General features: G+C 48.5%; 1 protein-coding gene across 1 annotated transcript; it reads left to right on the top strand.

Annotated features, from left to right (window-relative positions):
* The first annotated feature begins 713 nt into the window (after positions 1-713).
* Positions 714-20745, top strand: METTL4 (methyltransferase 4, N6-adenosine). The gene is made up of 10 exons (XM_078876814.1): positions 714-739; positions 973-1045; positions 3216-3525; positions 4972-5040; positions 6125-6707; positions 10845-10911; positions 11249-11423; positions 14764-14867; positions 17174-17250; positions 20597-20745. The coding sequence occupies exons 3-10, from the start codon at positions 3280-3282 to the stop codon at positions 20743-20745; spliced, it is 1470 nt and encodes a 489-aa protein (XP_078732940.1). The 5' UTR covers positions 714-739; positions 973-1045; positions 3216-3279.
* Positions 20746-21602: the final 857 nt, after the last annotated feature.

Genomic DNA, 21602 nt, shown 5'->3' with positions numbered 1-21602 from the left:
AGTTGCGCATTTTGATGTGACGTCACATTTCTCAAACCCCCCCTCCCCCATCGTCACACATCGCCACAAATATCTGATCCCCCTCCCCCCCCTAGGTGCGTGACGTCATTTATTGACGGCCCCCAAGCCTATAAACAGATGAACATCGCCTTCACGCTTATTGGATCAAGACATCACTTTGACTTTATATTTCCTTCAAAATTTAAACTAAATTAACAGGGCCTCACATTCCTGCACCGTTATTCACCCAAACTAGTAACACTGTTAATGATCTAAATGACCTAACGTTAAATGCCCATTGCGTTCTTCCGTGTAGGAGGGATACTCATTACTCAATAAGGGTAACATGGGGTTCGTGGAATCTTTCATATTACCAACATGCCAAAAATATATATTATTATTAAATACTCTGCTGAAACAACATATGCAAATGAAATATCGGCAACTTGCACTGGAATATGAAACTTTTTCATAACAATTATTTTGACTTTCGCATTCACACACAGCGAAGTTACAACATTAAAAATCATAAAACAAGAAACCCCCCCCCCCACACATAATAGTGCCCGGAACCATTGTTCGTAATGATTTAATTCCGGTACGGGTTTCACACGGACACAAGTGCGTGTCAACACGTCACCGCCGTTGGCTCCACGTGCTTTCCGCGTGGTCTCTGAAGGGGCACTCGATGCGTTCGCGCGGCACCAGCGACATCAACACTCAGCAGTTCCTACTCACGGTACAATAACAACAACAACCATGCAATAACACAACATTGCTACGGCATTAACAATGCATTCGTAAATGCATGTGCAGCAGCAGCAGCAGCACGGCATTTTGTGGATGCAATGGCATTACACTCGGATGGTCGACGCGAATGCTTGATGCTCAAGTGGGAGATCGCAAACTCTGGCGAGAGTTTGCCACGACTGTCCGCTGCTTCTTCGTGTCGTCGTACGGCCGCTGATGTAGATGCAGAGCAACGGCGACACCTTCACATTCAGGTGGTCAAGGGAGCAGACGGTCGCGTCAGGAGCAAGCGGAGGTAGTCGCGTTATCATCGCTGTGACGTCTCCTTCGTAGTTTGTGGATCGGGGCATTGGCTTCGTTTGGCAAGTTGCACGGTCTCTTGCTCTGGATAGGGCGACCGTGATGACGCAGAACAGAAGAACCGCGTGACGTCTCAACGCCCTCCTGATACAATTAAATGGCTCGTATGTTGTGGGTAAATGTTGTGTGGTTTGCTCTTACAACACACCGATGTGCTGGACTGGTAACGAATTGACACGTTTTGTTTACGTGACGAACCTCACTAATTGGCTGTGTAGGGTGGTGGCGGGTTTAACAAATAAATGAAGTAACACGTGAAACGACAGCCACGAAGCGAGTGGGAATCGGAGATAAAAAAACAACTGCTGTGTCCATGAGAAATCGAAACAAATTGCACGAACGTGAATCACTGTTAAATAATAAATTCTATGCAGTTTAAAAAAAACCCGACGCATTTATATTTACGCGATTTCACCCAAAAACCTCTATTGTGGACCTCAATTTAAAATCATAGCTGTTGCTCGACATCGTCATCATCATCATTATCCACACGAAGAAGCTATATCTTTAGATGCACGCTGATACCCATAGACTCGCACTGAAACCCATAAACTCACACGGAGGTCTATCCTGTACATCCACTTACAGAGCCATAGACTCGCATACAGAGAGACCCACGGGCTCGCACTGCGGAACTTATACGAAGAATGCATCGCAGGGATACCCTTCGCTCCTCCTGCGGCAATTATCTGGCTCATTAATCACCCCAACGTCAGGTTACATAAGCTATTGCTGCTGCACGTCAACCTCGGCCCCATACGAAGAAGTGTAATACGCACATTGCGTTGCAATAATATTACATTCACACAATTTGAACGCATTGGGTACAGCGGGAACATTTCATTACTCATGAAATGCGGAGTGCGATATCATTGCATTCATGCAAGATACAGTGCTGCTGTCCGTTAGAAGTGATGCATCAGAACTATAGTAAGTAGCGCAGTGATATACTGCATTAACATTACTTTGACAATCGAATGTGCAGTACAATCGTATTGCATTATTTGCACCCTGAGAAAGATTGTTTAAGGGCGCTTTATGAATCTAATACATTCGTGGGCGGCACTGCACGCCATTACCAACCCGCGCAGTGAAGTATGGTCGAACCAACCCCCACGACCAGACCCAGTTGCCCGGGAGGGTTTTCATCCAGCAGTGGATTGACAAAGTGGCCGGAGGAAAAACAACAAAAACAATCGCGGCGGCATTGACGGTCCCACTCGTTCCCATAAAAGTTTGCCTCTCGTCGAATCAACTCCGTCTCATTTCTACGTGACACGTCTCTTTCGCTGTGTCGAGGGCATTATCCTCGTCATACTGGTAGGAACCTCCTGGTTACTACACCAGCCCACAGGGGATTATTGTGTCCGTCCGTCGTGCATCCAAAAATAGGAAGGGTGGGGCTGGGTGGAGAGGGGAGGGCGGGGAGAGGCTGGGTGGAGAGGGGAGGGTGAGGAGGGGCTGGTTGGGGAAGGTGGGGAGGGGAGGGGCTGGTTGAGGATGGGAGGGGCTGGGTGGGAGGGGTGGGGCTGGGTGAGGAGGGGCTGGTCACCCCGTGGTGCCCTTATAAAACTCAACGTTTAACCTACTCACGCCGGCTTGTGCCCGCCCTCACAGTCGGGCATATTTGCGGAATACACCACGCCGCCATTGACCCTGGCCATTGACCGAGCAACCCAACGTTCCTGCCAGCTCCCTCCGCAGGAATGTGTTTGGATGCTGCTGTGGTGTTAATGGTTGGCACATTGTACTTGCAGTGCCGAAGTGGTTGGTTGTTGAGGATGGTGCGAATTTCTTAAATCGCCTCCCCAGCTCTGGTCCACCCTGTAGTATTATTAATGGGTAACACCACAGTTGGATCAGCATGTCGTGTTTGATGGGGGGATAAGCGGGGGTTACCCCCCCCACCAAACCCCCAACGTCTTCCAAGACGTCTGGCCAGCGTTGAAGAGGAGACCAAGGACCCCCAAAGAAGGGCACTCGAGATGTCCCTCCAGCAGAGGCACTTCTGTCGGCATGTTGAGCGAGACAGCAATGGCAGGGTTGCACATTTTAAACGAAGTGCATCATGGTGATAAACTCGTACCGTTTGTCTTCCCTTCTAGGAGATTCGCACGGGACAAAATCAAACAAAACACCCCTCCCCAGTGACCGCAGCGGGGCTCTGCGATGTCCATCGTCGCCGAGAGTGAATTCGGCTGGCTGCTGGATCACCTCGCCCACGTGAATTCGGCAGCGGAGAGCACGGCGGAGGCGGACAGCCCGGCTTCGGGGTTGCGGTTCAACGCGGAATACTTTCACCAGCCGCGCCCGCACATCGCTGCCGCGGCCAGTGCGGAGACTGCGGCGTGCGGCGAGAGGCAGGTGGAGGACGGAGGAGATGGCACCATCGCGCTGCTGGGCAGTACCGTTAAGGTAGAATTCCAAGTCGGCGGAAAGATCGTGGCCCAATGGCAGCACCAAGTTCAGAAGCTGGACTTGGTGATGTGGGAACAAGCCTTCATGGTCATGGGGGATGTCCACCATACCTGGTTTTGATCACTTTTTGTTGTTGTTGTTTGTGCTTTTTGTTTTAGTGCCATTTCTTAATTTGTTTATTCATTTTTTATTTTGCTTGGTAGCCGTAGGGGTTTTCATTTGCTCGGTATGTATGTCTGTGTGTTGGGCTTCTTTTGCGCCATACGTAGCCAACCACGTATATGGGGATTTGGTCCTTATATATAATTAATGTACAGCGTTGTGTGATACTGCTGGCATGAATGACGCTATATAAAATGTATTTTACAACAAATAACTCATTGATAAAATACTACATTTTAATTGGCATCTAAGACGTTTACTTGAAACTCAATCATGCAGCTTGGTATTTACAACTTAATAACAAAAAATGCATGACTACGGTTTAATCCTCACTTGTCATTGTCATCTTAACGGAGAGATTGAAGGCTGAGGCTCAGTGGATATGGATGTCTGGAAGGATTTACTGATGGGCTTGAAGCATGTATTTTGTTTATCTATAAAATATACGTTATTCCACATTCTTCAGTTTATTTACAGAACAATGACAACACTAATGACGGGTGAGATCTAGGTAATGGCTGACTGAACTAACCCATTTGCTCTGCAGTTTAGATTAATTGATCACGTATGTATGGATGTCGAACTTTTTTCGCACCGTACGTTGCCAACCGCGCTAATCGGAGGTGCCAATGATCATGTGATGCTGCACCACTTGAGAGGTAAAGTCGTGGTGGTTTTATTTTGGCTAGACTAGGCCCCATCACATGAATGTGGAATTTCTACGACTGGGTTAGTATTGGCGCTACACTATGAGCACCACGCAATACTCTTTGAGTATTTTGCGGGTCAGATGTTATGATATTCGTTGTGTTGCTGAATTGTCCTCGCGTTCACACGTGGAATGTAATCCTCTCACGTGAAAATATTTTTTGCAAGATTACATTCCATGTACCGTGATGAGGAATGCTGCTATGGGGTAATGATTAGCATACTGGTCTAGGGATCCAGAGTTAACTGGATTGATGAGGTTATTAAATCCCCCTCTGCCTCTATCCACCCAACAGTATAAATGGTTACACCACAGTCATTTGGCAAGGTGTGGTGGAGTAACGTGTGGCCAAATACCTCCTATAGTCGGCTCTCTAGTGCTCCCTCTCGTGGAAGATCTTCCGCAAGCAGTGGCGTGAGCGAGCAAATTGCAGGGCTGCACCTTTACCTATTTTAATATTTGATGTTGTTTTTGCTTTGTAGTGTCACGATCTCGACCGATTGATTAACGAGCCAAAGGAATATAAAAAAACGTAATTGAAAGCCGCTTTTTTTCTCTCTTGTTTTTTGCAGAGAAAGCGCAAAAGAAAGAGGAACGACATGAATCAGGGGGAGATTGATGCCTTGGCTTACCACCAAACGGTAAGTTGTGTTTAACGGTAACATTCGGCGACAGCGACTGAATTTGCAAAATACATTGTAAGGGAAACGTGAACAGACGCTCTACGAAGTGAATTTGTAGAGTGCGTCGCTGTGTGAAATTTAGAAAATTATTTTTTTGGAATGTATAAAACGCACCGCACGTGCGTGATTGAACAAGTAGAAGAACGCATTATCCCCCTTACTCATGCGGTGGCCTTGCCCGCAATGTGTGAAGGTGTATCTCTCGGCAACTGCACGCTCACGCCACTGCTGGCGGAAGGGCCTCCACTAGAGTGAGCTAGAAAGAGTCCCTCCGGTGGGTACAGGTAGTCCTCTACTTACGATGGAGATGCGTTACGACGACCCCATCGTCAGTCAAAAATATCGTAAGTCGAAGATGGCCTAGCCTACCCAGGAGTCTTAAAGAATGGTGATAATTTAGCAAAACAGGGCGATTTACAGTACCGTACTGCATAAACTATATACTGTATGTATTTTTTATTACAATACTGTATTGCACAGCAAAATGTAAAGTAAAAAAACAAGGTAAATTCTAGCCTACCTATATGAACTGCAATTTAATGGAAAGTTTTTTCAGGAAACAATCCTATCTGCTATACAAAAAACTTTTAACATGCATTGAACGTATCGTATCGTGGTAACTCTAAAATGAAATCCCAACGTACAGTATCGTACCTCGTACCCTGCTGCGTTTGCCTGCAGCGCGAAATTTAAAATATCTTAAAATTTTGTCGTATCGCTATTGCCGTCATGAGATCGAAATATCGTAAAACGGACCATCGTAACTCAGGGACTATCTCTATTTGGTCTATACTTCAATGCTGGCCAGACATATTGGAAACAGCAGGAGTACCCACACTTTACCCCACCACACACATGACCTACCAATAGACTGTGCCTTACCCATTTATACGACTGGGTGCTCAGAGACGGTGGGCGGATTTAAGAAACTTGCCACGACAGCCCCGGGAGATTGAACCGGCATTCTCTGGATTGCGAGTCCAGTGTGCGAACCCCAAAAAAACACAAAAGTGTATTTCAAAAAATCTGCGTTTGGATTCAGATCAGAGATTTTGTGCTGGAGGGCTCGAGGAATCTCATAGACCTGGGACGTCAACGGAATCTCCTGCTGCCTGGCACTCTCATTCCGGGCCCTGTCGAGCCGTCATCACCACGGCGACACTGTCCCGGCACGGACTATGTCCCCGATGGGGAACAGGAACCGCGACGCGGCACCCAGCGCAACCACAGCAGCCGGGCTCCCGCCGCCGAGACGCCCAACGTGAAGGAATCGGGAGGTGCAGCGGCACCGGCGAGCCGTGCCGGGTGTCGCGACACCTGCTGCCGCGCCTGTCGCGACGTGGCTGTCGACGCGGAACCGGATCCGCTGGCCGAGCTGTGCGACGCCGACGCCGCCGATGCCGTGGGAAGGGGGAGTCTGCCGGAGCGAGCGAGCGACGTTCTGGTGCTGGAGGACGCGGGAGCGGGGACGACAGAGCTGACGGCCAAGACGGTGGTGGGCCGCGTGGTGGAAAACCGGCGGCGGGGGCCGAGCGTCGTGGATTTTAACGGACACGAGTACGTGCTGCCGCCCAGGTGCAGCTTCCTCCTGTCTGACGTCGCGCGACTCGAACCGCTGCTGCAGTGTAAGACGTCTCGTGCCGGCTTGAGTTGTCTCACGGGGACGGACCGTGGTGGTTTTGGCTGGGGGTGGGCGGGGGGGGGTGGTGCAGAATTGAAGTGTTCAGATGGCAGCGATCAGCTGGGTATCCGCAAATGAAAATATCTCAGATTGGCATGTACTGTGAAGTATTCAATAATGGGCAGGTAACAGATACATCCAGTGTTGTAGATTTTAGGCATCATGGATGATAATTTTACAACATTAAGATAATATCTACTTTTAATACTACTCGTCTTAGTGCGGAACCGGCGCGTATTATTCCTCACAATGTCCAGCGTTCACCACGTATGCACGAAAGTGGTGATCTTGTATGAACAGGTGACCTTGAGAACAATTAACATCTCGGACACCCATAGCGTAAAGAGAGCGTGTAAGATCGGCAGTCTACCAGCATTGTTTGAAGCTAGCCTGACTGCTGATGGGGCACTGAATGTCGAAACCGGTTGAGTTCACTTGTGTTGAAATCAATGCTGCTGAAATTATGCGTGCAGATGAGTCGCTTAAGAAATACTTGAATCTTTTGTACGTGGAGAGATTAATATGTGCAGGAGACGTATGGCCTGCTTTATTAATTTTGTCATAAATAACATCGGGGCGGCCTACATCACACGCCAGCGGCAGCTGGCAACGTGGCACAAATTGAGCCGCTCCACTCAGCTCCCGACGAAGCTCACAACAGGACGTGGATGCGAATCGTCGGGTCAACGTGTCGGACATCACGTGGGTACAAACCCGCAGGCACATGGGGAGCGATTCAGGTTTACCGGGGCCGCTCCCAAGACAAGCGGGCTGAGTAATGCTGAGTAAATTAGAATGTGTCACGGATCGCAGACGCACATTCCCCCGTCTTCTCACCAGGGGGGTTTGCAAACTTGGCTTGCGAACGTTTGCCAGGCGGCTCCTCGGTGGATTTCTATTTTTGGTCTCGCAAAGTGGCTCATGTTTGATCTCGACGTAGCTTCATCGCAGCCCTTCCGGAGTAAGTGTCGCATGCCGTGGGCGCCCTCGGAGTCCTCAGGCATTGCCACACACGCACACGCGCACACACGCACACACGCACACACACGGCTGTCAAGAGCCACACGCGGTGTGAGCTCACGCTATAAGTTTTCCATAAGAGGTTTTTTTGGGTTAGATCGCGTAAATATATAAATGTGTCGTTTAAACCCGCCACCATCCGACACGGCCAACTAGTAAGGGTTGTCACGTAAACAGAACGTGCCAATTCGTCACTAGTACAGCACTAACCGGTGTGTTGGAGAGCCAAGCCACAACATTTACAATCTGAGTACGACGTTTCGCCAGTAATTACAACTAGCTTGATTGGGCGACAGCCAGATTTGTGGAGAAGTCTACCTGTTTCGTTCCTTATATAGAGGTGTAGATGTGGTGACCATGCTTCTGCGCTCTTGTGCAAAGTGGGGGGGTGGGGATTAATGAGCCAAAATACGTTGTGCATGCGCATTATGCGAGCCCTTTGATCTTGTCCTTCCTGTCCATTGTGTGTATTAAAACAGCCTACCAACGGTAATCCCTTTTGAAGTATGTTGCCCTGTATAGGAATGCATTTAAACAATGTACTATCCGAACGGTTAAAATTATTTTTTATTTCTTTCCATTTTGATAGATTATCTAATTAGTCTTGGCCAAGTAGGAGCTAGTTTTGCACATAACTTCCACATCAAAATCAATTGAGTGTCATTGTTGGCACTCGTGTTCTGCTACTGCTGACAGCTGCATTTGGGAGTTTTTAATATTTCTCTGATGTTCTTTTAGTCTCGTGCTGATCATTCGTCCTGTTTGCCCAACATAACATTTGCCACAAGTGCAGTTAATCCTGTACACACCTTCTGTTGATAGCTTCGGTAATACATCTTTTGTACCAGATATTAATTTCTGTATTTTATGTATCTTGCCAAATCTTACTCGGATGTTTTGTTTTTCCAAACATCTGGCTCGTTTATCAGTTACTCCTGCATAATGCGCATGCATAATGTACGTTGGCTTATTAATCCCCCCCCACCCCACTTTGTGCAAGAGCGCAGAAGTGTGGCCACCACATCTACGCCTCTATATAAGGAACGAAACAGTAAGACTTCTCCACAAATCTGGCTGTCGCCTGATGAAGCTAGTTGTAATTACTGGCGAAACGTCGTACTCAGATTGTAAATGTTGTGGCTTGGCTCTCCAACACACCGGCGTGCTGTACTAGTACACTACACTACACTATACACTACACTATACACTACACTACTATACACTACACTACTATACACTACACTACACACTACAATAGTGCTGTACTAATGACGAATTGGCATCTTCTGTTTACGTGACAACCCTTACTAGTTGGCTGTGTCGGGTGGTGGCGGGTTTTAATGACACATTTATATATTTACGTGATCTAACCCAAAAAAAACCTCTTATGGATGACATTGGTCGCGAAGGCCTACGTGTTAAGTTATCTATTTTGTCGGTTCGTTGGTCTCGCACACGGGCGGAGAGAACGGGCGCGCATTGAAGGCTGACGTGAATGAGGCTGTGGTTCAGGACTTTCGGTTGAAATACGTTGCAGAGTCAGTGATCCATTCAACGGTGAATTGAAAAACGGCAGCGTATAGGTAGTATGTAGCCATATTGTTTTTTTTTATTGTTAGATAACAAGACGCTGGTCTTTAAATTTCTCCATGGCCTTGCCCCACCTCATCTACCTCTGATCCCCTTCCGTGTCCCCTCTCGTCCTCTTCATTCCAAATCTCCTCTCTGTCCTTTGTCCCTGTGCTCAATCCTGGTTTGGGTTCATCCCCCTCCTTGCTCCCCTCCACTGGAATCAACTTTCCCCAGTAGATGAAGCGGTCTCCGTCCTTCACCGCATTCCATTCTTCTCCTCCAAAGCCTCGCCACTTCTCTCTTTCCCCACTCTCTTTCTCTTCCCTACCCTTCGCCCCTCCACTCGATTTCATCCCTCCCCTACCCTGCCATGATACCCATGTATTACACCCCTCTAACGCTATCACTCATCTCTCAACCCTTTGCACGTCATCTAAATCATTCCGTTCTGTCACAATAAACAAAAAAGATGTCAAGCGCCTTGAGTGAAGGGCTATCCATGAATACTAAAGAAAACACGAATTTGCATTCAAACGCAGATTCGATTATTATGACGATCGCTGAGCACGGGCGCGAAACGCCAAACGGCCAACAACAAGCGGCACTATAAAATAGGACCGGTGAATAAAAGCGCGTAGGGTGGGTGACGACGACTGCTGTGGGTGATGCCGTGTGTGGGCCGTGCACCCGTACTTATGCACGTGTAGTGAGTCCGACTGAGTCACAGACGTTCCTTTTAGAGGCAACACATTTATTTGTAACACGTAACACGAAGGGGTAACTGCCCCTTCACCAGATACAGCCTAGGGTGGTGACCACCCAGCTAACTACTCTATACAGAGGAGTTACTGCTATGAAGGGTCGGACCCTCACTCGGGTCCCGACCACGTGGTTGCCTCGTAGGACGAAGAGCCTCAGATTGAGAAGTAGAGCTTCCCGCTCGTAGGTGTTGAGCTTCCAGCTTGTAGACGTAGAGCTTCCCGCTTGTAGAATGCAGCGACCCCGGTCCCTCTCAGGAACCCGCCTTATATCCCCCTACGGTCGGGGCCGCTCCGCCCTCGGCCCCGCCCCCTTCTCGAACATTCTCGTTCTCTCTCGATCCCTCTCGAGAGCTCTCACTGGACACGTGATCACCCCCTAGTCCCCCCACCTGGGGGCCTCTCTGTGGACGCTCCAGATCACATGTCTACGGGGTCAACCAGAGTGCCATAGCCCGGGGCAACCCTGCCCTTGGGCTGACACTCTCCCGCTCCCCCTCTTGGGAGCCCGCACTACACGCTATGCTTGGTGCCGCTATCCCAGCGCACGCCAAGCCCCGCTAGGGTTGGTACTACACCCGCCTACGGGGTGTACGTGATGACGGTGCATCACACGCCATGGCCCTCTCAGGCCGGCACCATACAGTGACATCCCCGATGTCACTACGCACGCACGCAGGTATGCGCCGTTGACCCAGTGCTTTTCCCCTCGTGTGCTCCGTTGCGCTCAGATGGGACGTTCGATTTGATCGTTTTGGACCCGCCCTGGGAAAACAAGTCTGTCAAGAGGAGCAAAAGGTGTGCGAGCACGCTTATGCCATCTTCGTAAACGTTCGTTTATACTTGAGGAGCGGTGGCACGGACGAAAGCCAACTAAACTGGGACTGGCTGCAGTGTGGAGTTCCAGCTCATGACAAATCAGCATTGCATTGCGGGCCGTTTCAAGTTTTTAACTTTTTGTGGAGTGCGATTTTCAGTTTGCCTTTTGACTTGAATAATTTGAAAGTTGTCACCAAGAAAACGAAAATGCCGCCCCCCCACCCCACAAACCACGCGTCGTTGGCAGAATATAGAACGTCCACTCGCGCTGCTGCTGCTGCTGCGATGACAAAACCGCGCCGCCGCGTTCCCACAGGTACTGCGCGCTGCCAGAGTGGCAGATCGCGCGTCTGCCGGTGCCGGCGTTGGCATCTCCGGGCTGCCTCGTCCTCACCTGGGTCACCAACCGCCAGAGGCTCCTGCAGTTTGTCAAGCGGGAGCTGTACCCGTCGTGGCGCGTGAGCGACGCCGTCGAGTGGCACTGGGTCAAGGTGAGCGGCGGACTCGGCGATGGTGGACGGTGGTTACCGAGCCTACGTCAGAATGTTGTGTTTCTTACTGGAGGAATCCGGGGAGTTGTGAAGCTTTTTTTTTTATTCCCACAGATGTCCAGTAAGGGGCGGGTCGGCAATTTACAACAATACGAAAAACGATAGGAGTGCAAATTAGAGAAAATGTACGTCGCCAACAAGTACAAATTTTGCACAAATACATGAATTCCTGCAGAGTTTTCAACACTAAATGCAACCTTTGGTAAGACAACAATGCATCAAATATAGTCCCAGACCACACCGAGACAACACACAGTCAATAGCAATGGCTTGTCACGTGTGGGAATTTATATTCGCAGCCAAATACTCTGAACTCGTGTTTCTAAATGTGGAGGGAAAAACCGGAGGACCCGGAGAAAAATCCACGCGACCACAGGTAGTGAGAGACACGCAAGCTCCAAATACACAGCAGGCGACGGGGTCGGGATCAAACTCACGACCTCCTGCATACCAGGCGAGAGAGACATCATCTAGCTAGCACAGTGCATGCTGGGTGGCCGGGCCTTGCCAGCTGCGGTCCCGGTGCGCTCCGAGTCTCCGTAGCTGACCTGCCCATGCTGGACATCCGTGAAAAAGAGCTTCACATTAATTCTAGATTTGAAGCTTTCGTGACTGCAAGGATTCATATTCTTAGGTTTTTTCGGTAAAGTCACGTAGGTAAAACATTAAAATTAATGAAAGTAAAATAAAAATCACGACGTTTCGGAGGCAACACAAGTCTCCGTCATCAGGTGGGACCGTCACAGCCAGATTTGCTGCATCAAGTGAGGCAATGATTCAAGATGTAATCCCTTAAAAGCAAGTTGAGGGGGGAGGAGAGGGGGGCGGAGCTCATCAGAATGTGGTAGCCAATGAATGGAACGTATCGGGAGGGATGGGGGCGGGGCTCAAAGACGGCACGACGTGTCACGTAGAACGCCTCGGGAGGGGGAGGGGGGGGCGGGGCCAAAAGAATGCACGACGTGGTACACGTCAACGGCGTGGACGTGGTTGTGCGCAAGCAACTACTGCTGCACACGCCAACGCATTGGACAGAGAGGGGGGGCGGGGAGGCCAAACGAGAGTGTGGTGCAAGTGTACGTGGACATGTGTGTGTACAAGCACCTGTTGATACACATGATAGAAAAGAACGAAAATGCCCATGTTTATACCAGTGCTGGCTGAACAATGAAGAGAGTACTGTTAAACACTGGAGATGTTAACACTCGGTAAAGTAAAGTAAAATAGTGCCTGTCAGATAAGATGGTCCAAAAATGTGTAATTAAGTCTTTTTTGCGTGGTTGATAACATCTTTACAATGATTACTAAGTTTGTACCCATCATCACGGTTGAAATTATGTCTGTGTTTGTATATTTGTATGGCTTCGTGTACAAACCTTTGATGGTAGCCAGGGGGTTTGCAGAGAACCTTGGTCTCGGAAAAGACAATTTCATGAGAGCCCACCGAGTTGTAGCAATGATCGGCAACGGCCGAAGAATCAGTTCTGCCGTGTTTCAGATCTGACTTGTGCTCGCGGACACGATCAGAAACATGACGTTTCGTTTCTCCAATGTAGCAATCACCACAAATGCAACTCAATTTGTAGACTCCAGGATACTGTAAGTCAGGAACGACATCCTTCACAGATGGGATCAGTACGGTGCATAAAATCCGTGATCTGATCCCATCTGTGAAGGATGTCGTTCCTGACTTACAGTATCCTGGAGTCTACAAATTGAGTTGCATTTGTGGTGATTGCTACATTGGAGAAACGAAACGTCATGTTTCTGATCGTGTCCGCGAGCACAAGTCAGATCTGAAACACGGCAGAACTGATTCTTCGGCCGTTGCCGATCATTGCTACAACTCGGTGGGCTCTCATGAAATTGCCTTTTCCGAGACCAAGGTTCTCTGCAAACCTCCTGGCTACCATCAAAGGTTTGTACACGAAGCCATACAAATATACAAACACAGACATAATTTCAACCGTGATGATGGGTACAAACTTAGTAATCATTGGAAAGATGTTATCAACCACGCAAAAAGACTTAATTACACATTTTTGGACCATCTTATCTGACAGGCACTATTTTACTTTACTTTACCGAGTGTTAACATATCCAGTGTTTAACAGTACTCTCTTCATTGTTCAGCCAGCACTGGTATAAACATGGGCATTTTCGTTCTTTTCTATCATGTGTATCAACAGGTGCTTGTACACACACATGTCCACGTACACTTGCACCACACTCTCGTTTGGCCTCCCCTCCCCCCCCTCTCTGTCCAATGCGTTGGCGTGTGCAGCAGTAGTTGCTTGCGCACAACCATGTCCACGCCGTTGACGTGTACCACGTCGTGCATTCTTTTGGCCCCGCCCCCCCCTCCCCCTCCCGAGGCGTTCTACGTGACACGTCGTGCCGTCTTTGAGCCCCGCCCCCCTCCCTCCCGATACGTTCCATTCATTGGCTACCACATTCAAATGAGCTCCGCCCCCCTCTCCTCCCCCCTCAACTTGCTTTTAAGGGATTACATCTTGAATCATTGCCTCACTTGATGCAGCAAATCTGGCTGTGACGGTCCCACCTGATGACGGAGACTTGTGTTGCCTCCGAAACGTCGTGATTTTTATTTTATTTTACTTTCATTAATTTTAATGTTTTACCTGCGTGACTTTACCGAAAAAACCTAAGAATAAGATCTTCACAGCTCATCTGATTCCTCCTGCAGTCTCAGTAATGATTCTGGTTTTGGCTCCGGAGGGAATGCGGAACTCACTACCTCCCCCCCATTGCTTTTACTTATGTGCATTGTTGTATCTTTCTGTGTTTGACCCACTTTTGTCTTTGAGAAATTGGTTTAACACGTAGGCTTTCACAACTCTGGCTGTCGCCTGATGAACCTCGTCGTTATTACCAGTGCAGCGTCGAAGCTCGAATTGTAAATGTTGTGGGCTTTCTCTCCGACACCGGTGTGCTGAACTAGTGACGAATCGGCAAGTTTTGTTTACGCGAAATACCTCAGTAATTTCCTGTGTGGCGGGTTTAACGACACATTTATGTTTACGAGATCTAACCTAAAATACAACCTCTGATACCCCCATTGAGTGAGGGTGGTGATTTTACATTCGAAATAAAAACTTGAAACCTTTTCAAATGAAAATGTAAAAAAATTAAGAAAACCTAAAAACCCACGCGGCGAGCGCTAACGTGAGCCCCCTCCCCCCCCCCCCCCCCCCCCCGTTTCGCTGCCGTTGACGTCGCCGCTGCCCACGGGACACATTGGGTCGCTCGACGCGCGTAGGTGACGAGCCACGGGGAGTTCGTCTTCCCGCTGGACTCGACGCACAAGAAGCCGTACGAGACGCTGGTGCTGGGACGCGTTGCAGCGACGCCAGACGTGGAGCGGTACTTGCAAACCCACAGAAACCCGTGTGCAATTACCGACGTAAAAGTTATTGTAAAAAAATATGAATTTTTTTTTTAATTAAAACTCAACGTGAGCCCGCTACAAAGCGACGATCACCAAGCGGAGGGGGGATAAAAAGTTCAGCGACATGCAGCCCGAGTTCGGTACGGCAAGGAGGGCCCCGATGAAGGGGGTTCAAACTGGGCTCACCGACGGAAGGTTCCCAGAAGAGTACGATCTCTATGAATTGTTTTCACAGCGCTGGTGATGATGTCGGTTTTACAATTGGATGATTCGCAATTAAGCTGCTCAAATTGCTAAAATGTCTTAATAGACGATACTACTTGACTTAAAGCTTTCGTGACTGCAGGAATTCATATTCTTTGGGTCTTTTGGTAAAGTCACGTAGATAGGTTCAAATAAAATAACGAAAAATAACAACAAACAACGACGTTTCGATTTCAACACAAGCGTTCGTCATCAGGAAGAAAAAAAACTCTTGTGTTTCGATCGAAACGTCGTAGTTTTTTGTTATTTTTCGTTATTTTATTTGAACCTATCTACGTGACTTTACCGAAAGACCCAAAGAAGACGATACTACGTATTGCCTTGAAAGGAAAAAAAAATATCGCAAGTGAGTAAGTAATCGGCAACGTTCTAGACAATCGCTATTGCCCAGAATGTTGCCTTTTGTAGATGTCGGGCAATGGCCCCTGCGTGGTGCTGTTACCATAGCTCTGCTGTGGTGCACGATTTACCACACTGGACCTTACAACGCGGCGGTCGCCGCCTCCATTTGATCTCCCGGTGGGGCAGTCGAAACAGTGCCTCTGCCCGCCCAGCAGCATGCAGTGGGTTCACCGCAGTCGATCGGCAGGTCCACGCTTGGTGGGGTACGGCGTGGGTACTCCCCACGTCTTCCGAGATGTCTTGGCAGCGTGGAAGAGTAGGCCAATTGCTCTCCGGAGGGACACTCGAGAGCTCTTTTACCAGCAGTGGTGTGAGCAAGCAACTGCAGAGCTGCACCTTTATCTTTTTTTATAAATGCGTGGTGATTTTTGTTTGTTCCATCAACGCCACTTTTCGAGGTCTGGATTACAGATACACATAGCCTAATTGTAAATGTTGTGGGTTCTACTCTCCGACACACAACCGGCGTGTTGAACTAGTAACGAATTGGCACCTTCTGTTTGTGACAAACCTTACTAATTGGCTGCGTCGGGCGGTGACGGGTTCATCGACACATTTATACTTACGATCTAACCCAAAAACCTCTATTATGGACACATAGCCACAGCGAGACCATAACGAACAACTCATTTGCGTAGTTTCTAATGACGAACACTGCGTGTGTGCAAGCCGAGAAGATATTATTTGCCGGTAAAAAAAAAAAAAGCTGAGAATGAACACAAAGTTATAATAATTTGCCTGTGGACCTTTGCTGTCCATGGCCTTTTACATTTTAGAGCTTTTGGCAACGTGAGACAAATAATATAGATATATTTTAAATGGCGTTTATTTGTAGCCCATAATTCGAAAGCTCGTTGTACCTCGGGGTGCTACTGGCAGACTTGGAGGGTAATTCACATTTCAGTTCATTTATTAGGTATAGACCTGTGAGCCATTCAGCTCTTGACTCGGGTGCAACCGCAACAAACAACAACAAGAAACATCTTAAAGCACCGTATTTCAACACTGTGTGCAAAAATCCCAGTGGGATGCAAGTCAAACAATAACAACCATAAGACAATTTATATTAAAGTCATCAGTCTAACTCTGTACAACAAACAAATATGGCTAATCCAAAAATTTTCGAAATCACCAAAATAAAGCTATAAAAACAACGTAACAGTGATCATAGGAACTGTGATTCTAATTTAACAATAAACGACATACATAACATGTACGACCAAACTTTGCAGCCATAGCTGGCAGCATGAGTCACTCCATAACAGCAGGAGATCAGCACACTATAATCAAAACTCAAGATGTGCAGCGGTCATCCGGAGCGTTACATTTGATTTCAGGCCACTGAATAGCAGTAGCAGCTAGGGGTGTACAACTTCTCTAGAGCAGTTTAGAGTGAAGATCTCACGGGTAGTGATCCAAGTTGCAGTTTATTGGCGATAGCATTCGAGACCCTGGGGGCATCAATAGCAAAGGCCCTTCCTCCAGTATTTGTATGGCAATAAGGAATGTGAAGCTGGTAAATGAGTGAAGATCGTTTTGTAAGTGTAATGCCGGCAATGTCATCGTTGACGATTGATTTGACTTCATCCTCTCGATGTTTTCTTTTCTTTTTAAGTCTCCCAGAACTCCCCACACGGAAGCTCCTGGTCAGCGTGCCCAGCATCCTTCACTCCCAGAAGCCTCCGCTGCTGAGTGAGTGAGGCATCTAAAATTTCGCCCTTCGAGCCCCTGCTATGCTTTGTGTGTTTTCTGATGGCCGACTGTTTGTAAACGATCCGTCAATTCGGAAATTTAAATCGATCCCTGTGCTCGCAACGCATCCACTGAGTTAATTGTGTAAAAGTCTTATTTACCAATGTTTTCCGCAAATTATACGCTCGTGGTAAACGTCAGACTGAACCAACTAAACTACATACCGCACAAACTACATACGAAGTTTTACATTCGCAGTTATATGTCAATTCATGGCTGGATGGAGGCCTCCCTATGCCGTGTAAGGCTGTTCATACTTCACCACGCTGGTGTTAGTGTGGGTTGCTGAAGAGAGGGGGCAGGTTTCGGACCGGTTCAGACATCGCCACTCGCCCACCGGTGTTAACCATGGCCAGGAATCGAACTCGAGTCGCCGGGATTTAGCGCAGTGCACCAACCACTGTGAACTGCACTCTGAAGAACCCAGCGATCACAGAGAGAGAGAGAGATGGAGTTCTTACAAGACATACGTTATAAAGGAGTTGGTTATAAATAAGCCCCCGGGAGAAATAATTCGGTAATTGAATCGTGTTACCCAGAATCATGATTGTCCTGCGAGTTGCATGCTGTCTGGATCGTCACGTGCCTATGTGGACGCACGTCAGATTGCTGAACTGATTGTCGTTTTCGGCGATGATGATGACGACGTCGACGACGATGAGGTGTCCGTCGGCGTCGTGGCACGAGACGGCAGACACGTACCCACTGGTACGTGTCGGTTGTCAAATGTCACGCTCCGGCTCTCTGCTCGCACGAGTCCAAAGTCAGCCGAATGCGCAGGACCCTGCCGGAGAAGAGTATTTGAGACTCAGGCCCTCCCTGGGTAAACCCGCTGCATCGTTGTTGTTGTTTACCGAGCTGTGCATGCGCTTCTTAAATCACGCTGTCAGATTCAGTGAGACGTGCCACTTTAATAATCATCACGGTAGCAGCAGGCTTTCCTTAATAACACACTGTTACTGATATTTCCCCACCGGCATGAAAAAAAAAATCGGCAAATTAGATTAATGGATACATCTTGCATAGGTAGCTAATTAGTATAAATAGCTTGTGTGGGTTTATATATTGAATAAAAAATAAAAAAATACAAAAAGGAGCATTGCCAGTGTTGAGAGTGGTGCTGTAATGCGGTTCATTTTATTTGCTCTTCACTAAATAATAAGTCCAAGAGTGGGGTGGAGTGGTGGCGCAGTGGTTAGCGCGAGCGCACGATGAACCCAGCGATCCAAGTTCGATTCCCGGCCACTGCTAGTATGAGAAGCGAGTGATTACTGAACAGCTCCTGGTCTCTCCCACCCCGCCCCACCGCCCAACTTGAACAAATCTGCACTCACCAGTGTGGTGAAGTATGGCCAAACAACTCCCATTACTGCCATTTCATGGGGGGGGCCTTCATCCAGCAGTGGATTGACAAAGACCTGTACATTATTCCCGCTTTTGGTATTATTTTAGTGGAAGATTATCCTGTCGTGTGGACAAGTGGTAAGAGCATGTGGCTCGCAATCGGAAGATCGCGAGTTCAAATCCCGGTCAAAGGTCGGACCTGATCCATCTTCCCTTCAGGATCCATACAGTTACAGTTGATCATCGATTATCTGGCGTGCGATTATCCGGCTTCTAACATCATCTGGCAGTCCGGGCCATTCCGGTGAAACCGCTCCAAAGGCTGTAACCAGTCCGGCCATCATCGCCATGTGCGTGACAAAGTAGCTATGCTTGATTTCAGTGTTAAATATTATCTACAGTGCGTTATACAATACATACAACTTAAACAATGAAAATACTGCACGTATATACATCACCCCGTGCAGAGTCTTCAAGATTGGAGTGGTAAGTATGCTACAGTAACTACGGTAACTTTGTTTAAAGTAGGGGGTATATTTTTGTCTACATGTATGTTTATTTATGGCAATTTCATCGAGTAAACACATTTAAACACACAAAAAAAATTGTAACAACACCCTAAAACTTATCATATAAGAATGCACAACAATAAGTTATTAATAATTATCGATTTTCCTGCGTTTTTCCAAATCCACCATAGCAATGTGGAATTTGTCATTGCAACGGGGGATAGCTTTAATCTATTTCGAGTGTTAAGATTACATCGTTCGTATTCAACGCAGAAACAGGTCGGCGATGCCAGGGGCCGTTGACGCGACTTCAGACGCACGTTTCAGGCCCTTCCGACGCACGTGGTTCAGCGTTAGCGTGAGCGAGAGGTGGCACTTTCGCCTCGGACGTAACGCGTCGGACGATTGGCGCCGTAATTGAGATGGAAACAATTTGTTCACCGTTGCTCCGTAAGGGAGAAGTTTGCGTAAAACACGGCGGTGGCGTCGGACGTACACGGACAAGAACTGACTCCGTTGATCCACTCTGGAAGTGGTGACGTTCCATCCATTTTTTGCCAATGTCAAAAGCAGTTACTTTGTCAATAAGCCAAGTTTCAAACAATTAGGAAATCTTCCTTATCTGAAAATAGAGCGCGGTGTTAGCGTTGTGATCTAAATAAAATTATCTCCTGAATATTATCATTATCCAGTCACGCTAAATGGAGTCTATAAATGAGTACCACATTTTTGGAAGTCAGTGGTGTTTGGCCTATGGTGAGGTGTTCGCCCCCAGCATAGGAATGTGGAATTACCACTGCTTGGCTCAAAGCTGCAGACGGAGATGAGAAAGAGAGACACTTTGAGATTGTCCAAAAGATGCCAAATAACATTTTAATGGTTTTCATCCACAGCTCAAACACATGGTCTTCATAATACATTATCCTTGACACCCTCCATTGTGTTTTCACGTTCCCCTTGTTGCCCGGCACAATGTCCGACGTTTTGCTGCACTTGCCGGGGGCATTTTCAGGAAACTGCTCCCGGCACGTGTGTCGAAACGTCGGACATTGGGCCGAACAACACGCGGCACAACCCCAAAACACAACGGAGGGCTGTTACAGCGGCACCACTACAAAAACCTACTCAGTCATCCTTAACGCTCTTGTCTCCAAGCAGTGTCCATTAGAGGTTTTAATGTTTTAACTTGGTAATGAAATAATAATTACGACAATAATTTTTAGGCCCTTTGAAGGATAAATTGCTTGTCGAGACTCATTACGTACATTGTGCTCGGGTTGCTTTGACAAATTCCTCATTTGAGTCGTTTCGGCGAGGCACATGCGGTTCGTATTACGCGCGCGTGGTTAATACGCGCGCTCATTTATTTATTAGGCCCTGCGTTTCTGTTTTATTTGTTTATTTCCCCCGCTTTGTAATTTTCTCTCTCGCAGACGTGTTGAGACCCTTCCTGGCGCCCTCTGCTCGGCGCCTCGAGCTGTTTGCGCGCAATCTCCACCCGGGATGCACCAGCTGGGGCAACCAAGTGCTCAAATATCAGCATCTGCGGCACTACACGCACGCTTCTCCCTCGCGCAAATAACGCCTAGGGCTGGGGGGTGGGGCGGAGGGGCGCGGGGGGTGGGGGGTGGGCGGCTTCGTGGGGGGGGGTCATGGTGGGTTTTTGGGGGAGGATCGGCACTGGCTGGGTAAAAGGGGGGGGGGGGGGCGAGGAGTTTACCGGCGGCTGCAATGAGCGGGGGCGAAAAGGGATCGGCGTGGACGCGGGGGCAAGGAGGCGTCGCAGCAAGAGAAACAGCTGACGAGGGACGGGAGGCGAAATTAACTCGGGTGAGCGAGAGAAGGGAAGAGAAGCTGAGGGGGAGACGGCGAGAGAGATGGCAGCAGCAGCAGCAGCAGAGAGGCGATACCGCAGAGTTCGGAGAACACGGCCGTGCAGGAGCGGCTGCGGGGAATGAAATCAACGGCAGAGAAGGGCGGGGGGGGGGCCTTTACTCAGGAATGGGAAGTTGCAGGCCGACAACAACAACAGCAGCAGCATAAGCTGGTTTGGATGTGGGGGTGGAGTTCGCAAGACCCTGCTTACGACCGTCGCGGCCGTGATTCTCGCTTAATCCGCCCCCTCCCCTCCTTCCCCCGTCCTGCCGTGGCGCCCGCCCGTGGCCCGGCCTGGCGGTGCGTCCTGCGCCGTCGCGAGGCTCGGGGAAGGGATGCACCAAAGAGCGCTTCACAATTAAGTCTCCGCTTCAGTCGGGGCGCTGCAGCTGGCGCGGTAATTGTGCCAATTTTACGGACGATGATTCCTTGTTTTCCACAAGTGTTGGTTGGGGTTTTCCTTTTTTAATTGTGCGCGAGCGGTTGGGCGCTTTGGCTCACACTTGCGCCTTTGGTCCGTGTGGGAGATTTATTTATTTTCCCACTAAGACCCCAGAAAAGTTT

The sequence above is a fragment of the Lampetra fluviatilis genome, chromosome 46, assembly GCF_964198595.1.
Source record: "Lampetra fluviatilis chromosome 46, kcLamFluv1.1, whole genome shotgun sequence".
In the NCBI taxonomy this organism is placed as follows: Eukaryota; Metazoa; Chordata; class Hyperoartia; order Petromyzontiformes; family Petromyzontidae; genus Lampetra; species Lampetra fluviatilis.
Note: the sequence above shows the minus strand (reverse complement) of the source record. Positions and strands in the feature narration are given on the sequence as shown.

Excerpts from the sequence above, each read along its gene's own strand:
- METTL4 (XM_078876814.1), top strand. The coding sequence starts at position 3,280 with ATGTCCATCGTCGCCGAGAGTGAATTCGGCTGGCTGCTGGATCACCTC. Across the intron at positions 3,526-4,971 it reads TGCTGGGCAGTACCGTTAAG|AGAAAGCGCAAAAGAAAGAG; the intron begins GTAGAATTCCAA and ends TGTTTTTTGCAG. Across the intron at positions 14,868-17,173 it reads GCGACGCCAGACGTGGAGCG|TCTCCCAGAACTCCCCACAC; the intron begins GTACTTGCAAAC and ends TTTCTTTTTAAG.